Source organism: Montipora capricornis, chromosome 6 (assembly GCF_036669925.1).
Source record: "Montipora capricornis isolate CH-2021 chromosome 6, ASM3666992v2, whole genome shotgun sequence".
NCBI lineage: Eukaryota > Metazoa > Cnidaria > Anthozoa > Scleractinia > Acroporidae > Montipora > Montipora capricornis.
The window spans coordinates 72,740,801-72,746,547 of NC_090888.1; the positions used below are offsets into that span (position 1 = coordinate 72,740,801).

The 5,747-nt window shown below is 38.8% G+C and overlaps 2 protein-coding genes across 2 annotated transcripts in view; both read left to right on the forward strand.

The window, feature by feature from the left end:
* The first annotated feature begins 285 nt into the window (after positions 1-285).
* On the forward strand, positions 286-2,452 carry LOC138050845 (uncharacterized). Its single transcript, XM_068897116.1, has one exon. It carries the CDS (start codon positions 325-327, stop codon positions 958-960), a length of 636 nt encoding a protein of 211 aa, XP_068753217.1. The 5' UTR covers positions 286-324; the 3' UTR covers positions 961-2,452.
* A 1,415-nt stretch (positions 2,453-3,867) lies between these two features.
* LOC138054474 (probable inactive peptidyl-prolyl cis-trans isomerase-like 6) overlaps positions 3,868-5,747 on the forward strand; it is a 9,508-nt gene continuing 7,628 nt past the window's right edge. Inside the window, exons 1-3 of the mRNA XM_068900922.1 lie at positions 3,868-4,019; positions 4,112-4,207; positions 5,022-5,146. Of these exons, the coding sequence (XP_068757023.1) occupies positions 3,903-4,019; positions 4,112-4,207; positions 5,022-5,146 (338 nt within the window). The 5' untranslated portion in view covers positions 3,868-3,902. The remainder of the gene's footprint in view (positions 4,020-4,111; positions 4,208-5,021; positions 5,147-5,747) is intronic.

The window sequence follows — 5,747 nt, forward strand, 5'->3', positions numbered from 1 at the left end:
TTTGAAGCATACTTTATCAGACTAGGGTCAATTTCTTAGAAAAAGTCTTTGATATCCAGTCTTGCTGCCATTCTAGGAAAACTTGCATGAACATCCCTCAAACTTCGACAAAACGTGTCACGTTTGCAGCCAATTAGAGCATCTTTTCCCCGTGACGTGTCCACGCTTTGATGAAAGCAACCGTAGTCGCTGATGCGTGACAATCGCAAGTCTTTTTCAGCTGCTTCGTTCTTTTTGGTCAGCGTCTTGGTAACTTAAGCAGATATCCGCACTTCATGTATGTTGTAAGCCGCTTACTTGTTGTGCATTTCTCCATTATAAAGGATGTCGGAGAGAGATCCCCTGATTCCACAGACAATCGTAAGGGAGATTCAACAGACACGAGTGACCGTGAAGGATGTTGGAAAAACAGTCATGTTACGAAACAGTTTTTACGCTTATTCAAACCATTTCATTACGCAGAGTCGACCTTACTTTCGTAGAAACTTGCCGACTTATTTGGATTGCGTATTGTTCTTGTACCTCGTCTGGCTGATGTTTTGTGCGTCCTTTCTTGGTGCACTAGCGCTTCAAGGAGGTTATTTCAAAGGAGCACCATTTTACTGCTTTGTAGTATGCGCGATTTTCATGGCTATTTTTAGCCAGCACGAAATTGTCAACAAGAGATCTCTTCCAGTTGTTTTGAGTCAGCCAGTTATTGATGGTCAAATACCATTGAACGCACTATATGAAGTAGCTATCACAGAGTTGCATGGATTGGCTCTGGACAATTATCGTGCCGGGATAGGGTTCATCAATGTATCTGAAGGAAAGGTTAAATTTCAAGCTTTTAACAGAAGAGCTGTGAGGGCCTTGCATCAGGCAAGGCGAACTTCAAGGTGTATGCTGTTCTTGTTCTTCTGCTCTGCGTGTTATAACTTTTATTTTATGATGGTTCATTCACTTGGTTTCCAATTCTAGTGATTCCCTGTGGTCAACTTCTTTCGATCATTTCTTACCACAATGGTACTTGTGACGCCAAAAGAGAACCGATTTTATACAAGGATTATCAGACTTGAGTTAATCAATATTACTAGCCTACGAACTGTACAGATTATAAAAATGATTAAGGGCTTGAAGACATTGACTATTCTGTGACAGTTGTAGCTTGTGGCCCGCATCTCGAAAGTCCTGTCAACTTTCGAGACCCAAAAAGGCTATTATTGTGAAACTACACTATGGCTGTTTTTAAAGCTGGGCCCAGTTCCTCAAAAGCCGATTAACGCTAATCCCAGATTAAAAATAAACCAAGCAGTTCATTTCTCTACTCCCAAATGCTGCTCAACGCAGATTTTCGGCAGAACTTTACATGAGAAGACGTCAATCTTGAAAAACAAAAATAAGCAAAAGAAACTTTCACCAAAAAGTTGAAAACGTGAAACAAACATTTACGCTAATCCTGGATTAAGTTAATCAGCTTTCGAGGAACCGGGCCCTGGTCTTTCAAATGATTAAGAAGACTTAAAAGAACAACATAATGGCATAGTTTCTTACCTTGAATCCGCCTCCATTTAAAGATACAATGAGATTTGTGGTCTCAGAAATATGATTTATAATTTGTACCTGAGAAATTTATCGTACTTTCAAGAAACAATCCCCTGGGTCTGCAAGGCCTATGGTAGTGGAGGGATCCCTGGCTGGGGGGGGGGGGGGGTGGGGATGGAGAGAGGAAAGCAGTTGCCACTATGTATGTTCTGTAAACACATGTTATTCATCAACCCCAGTAGGACCATAAGTTTGCTGTGCTATTAGATCATCTGTCTGGTTTCAGACAACTTTTAGGTGGTTTGATGTGTAATTCACTTGAGTATTTTGCAATTTCCAGTGTTTTAGTTGAGCATTGAGCAAAATGAATATGTAATTATATTCATTTTTGACACTCTGTCTGCCAGAGTGATTCTTTTGTAATAACTAAAGTACTCTGAAATAATAAGCATGAAGTTGAACTTGAAGTGACCATGAAAATTAGTTACACATATACATGAACTTTATTCTAGTGTTGTTACAGTGCAACGCACCTTACCGTGGCCACCCAACAAACTTTCACATTTGACAATTAACTGTAAATATGTCAACTCAACAACCCATGCAACGGTGTTCAACTGACAACTGTGAGAACTTTGCAAGGAGACATGACTATCAATCAAATTCACACTTCCTGATTGGCGGACAATTTGTAAAAAACTGTGTTAGGTGGCCACGGTAAGGCGCGTCACACTGTAAGGTAAATAAAGTAGATACAATATCAAACAAATAATTGTTATAAAAATATTCTATGGCGATTCATAACTATATGAGATTCATCTGTTTCAAGATAAAATACAAAGATATTTCAATAAATATTAATTGTCAAAAAATTAAATAAAATTTATTTTCAGAAGTTAGTCAAGGATTAAAAATTATGTTAAATAAATAAGTTTCGTTTCAAATTGTTCAACAATTTCGCTCCTTTTGACGTCGTCTGGTAAGATTTCAGGGTTGCCACGGTCAGGGAAAAGTCATGGAAAAAGAAACATTTTTCAAGGTCGGGGAAAAGTCAGGGAATTTTGCAAAAGGTCGGAAAATCTCAGTTCTTGTCAAAGTCAGTGAAAAGTCAGGGAATTTTGTTTTCAGGTCTTGTGAAGTTATGAAGACATTTTCATTGGGAAAATGAAGCCGTAGTCGAAAATGGAATTGTTAGTGAAGTCAAATGCCATGCGTTCAAAATCCCATGAAAAACATCAAGAGCTTGAAAATGAAGAGAAGAATATTGATGGTTTGCAGAAGAAACTGAAGCTAATGTAAAAGTGGATTTGGCTCATTTCATAATTCGCCTAATGCAAGGTCAGTGAAACTTGTTTTGAGGTCAGTGAAAAGTCAGGGAAAAGTCAGGGAATTTTTTGGGTTCTAATGAGTGGCAACCCTGGATTTAATTGTTCCAGATTGTTGAAGGCTGCAGCACAGAAAGTCCAGTTGAAGTTCTTACATCTAGTCACCGTGTTTACTAGATGCAATTGACGTTTACTGCGTAGTGCAGTCTTAGTCCTGACGGCAAGCAGGTCGACGAGCAGGTCAGCCAGAGAGGATGGGGTCATGCCATTCAATGCCTTGAAAAACAAGCAAAGCATTCTTGAAGTGCATACAGAAAATTTCACAAATTAACATACTTTGGCACTAATAAGTTTCTACCCAAAAACAGTAACATGATTAACTATATTTCTTGTAAATTTCTATTCAGAAAACTAGGTAGTCCTGCCATGCTTAATAATTCTTCATATTTGCTACCTTTTTATTAGTAAATACTTGCACACAGAGCTGTTTTTTGCACCCTTTCCAATTTGGTCTGATTTTCCTAAAAAAATGCCACACTGTATGGTACTCAGCCCTACATGAGATCAAAGGGAATCGCTGATTTACATAGTCAGGGTCTGGAAGGGGGGCACCTGTTCAAGCATTCCCACTTCTTTTTCACAGGAATCCCGCATCCCGCACTTTTTTCATCGCTATCCCAAATCCCGTTTTTTTCTTTCCCAAAACATACATTTTAAAACGCTAATAAAATGTAATCTGTACATTGGCTGTTTCGATTGATATTTTCAATTTGCGCGTGTTTTAAGGAAAATAGGAGATCGTCCACCACAAAAACTCCTCTAAGGCAACACTTCGCTTCGCCTTATTCTCAGACGGTCCATGTTTCTCCTCCCAGGGTCTCTCTTCTCCGCCTCCTTTCTCGTAAACGACAAAGGAGGCAAGGTTGCCAGTCGCTCGGGTCAAGCACTCTACTCCCTTCCCCTTCCCTGAGGGATTTTCAGAACCTTTCCCTGGTACACTTTGTTTGCTCCATTTTTCCTTGGGGATTGGCTGCGTTGAGACTTTTAGTTGTTATGACAACTAAACCCCGGGGAAACTTGAAAAACAAAATGGCGGTGGAAAAACGTACGATCTCCGTGATCGGTCTCCTCAAAGAAGTCGAATTTCATATGATGAAAGGAGCTGCTGAGGTGTTTCTTAACACAAATCTTAATGATATTGGTCTGTGACTTAGTATAATTTTTTTCAGCCTTTGTTCTTATCATTGTTTTTTCTACGTAAGAAACTCTCTCAGAAGGATCCTGACGGATTTTCAGAACCATACACTCTCGGCTTGCTCGAGTGTGATTGGGATGCCTTTATTCGCGCCAAGAAAAAGGTATAATAGTTTTAGAGTGTTTCCTTTCATTGTAAAGGCGTAAACTGTGGGGACGCTGGATAACAACATTAAAAAACAAACTACGTATGTTAAAAATGACAAACAATAGCAACTTCAGATAACAAGATTTAGGTTTGGAAGAAGGTAACACTGGATTATGATGCACAATTACACCTTGTAATTCCTTTCCTTTGGACTTTGGCTCTTAAAATTGCCCTTTGGAATATTTTTGAGATTTTCTGGGATGTTGTTCCAGATTTTTGATCCTGAATCCTTGTTGGTTTGTTTTAGAATAATTAATAAAATAGTTACTAACAGCTGATCGGGTGTCATCGGGTGTAAGTTTCTTCTTTCTCCTTAGAACTTGCCATTCCACATATGAGTCAACGAAGACTGTTGATGATAGTGTTCTCAATACTGATGAGTGATATAGATCATGAAGATTGAAATGCTCAACAAAGCTGAAACACTGACAAGTATTTAATATCCACCCAACCCCTCCCCTCTTGTCTAATATTTCTTTTGGCACTGTCTATTCAAGGAGTAAATGTTAATAGCCTCATTTGTAGGGGTGGTGTGGATTTTACACTAAGGTGAGGGATTACAGAAAATCACCTTGCATCTCATTTGCACCTCATTAAAAAATAAAAGAGCACATTGTATCATGACTTGTTTCTTTAAAAACTGAATTAATTTTCTACAATGCCGCACCTCACTTCAATTTAAATGCAATACCCTTTACCTGTTTTCACAAGTTAGTTGTGCATTTATCAAAAATTATGGATTGGTACAAAATAATATTGTTACCTTTCAGGAGATGAGAAAAGAAGTGTGGGGTTTCAAGGAAGATGTTATCACCTTCCTGGATGATGAGTTAATTGGAGGACATGAGCAGTTTCTTAAGTGGGCCATGGAAAATTATGGATACAAGGACTTCAGGTTTTAACAGAGAAAATCCACCTTAGGCAACTGGCTCCTGAAATTTACCTGGGGAGGGAGTTACGACTCCCATATAAAAAGGGGAGGGATGCTCATTGTCTCACTTAGGGGTGTAAATTTCGGATTTTGGTCTCACTTAGCGTTCTGGGCAAAACGCAATCATATGTAGCTGTGAAGGTCTCCTTTAGGGTTGCGCGTTTATATATAAAAAAGTGTATATTTACGATTTTATTTTTCTTCACGTAGTTGACAGTATAATTTAGATGATATTGTCTTTGCCATCATTAAAAGTCATTATATTTTTTCATTATCTGTGTTTTAATATGGTCTCTTTTAGGGGTCATTAAAAGCCCGGGTCACGCCCAAATTGGTCTACTTTAGGGATATAATTTAAAATATCCGACAAGCATCCCTCCCCTTTTTATATGGGATTCTCCCCCCTCCCTGGGGAAACTTACTAGCCCCATGTGAGGCAATCTATAGGAAGAGAGGGAAGAGTTAGGGTTAGGGTTAGTTCCTGATGCTGTTCATCAGCAAAGGTTCTTAATCCATCATCCATCACATTTACAGTAGCATTTATAAGGCCTCACTTGATTTCTGT

Bases quoted from the DNA above. Each gene is read 5' to 3' on its own strand.
- LOC138050845 (XM_068897116.1), top strand. From the start codon at position 325: ATGTCGGAGAGAGATCCCCTGATTCCACAGACAATCGTAAGGGAGATT.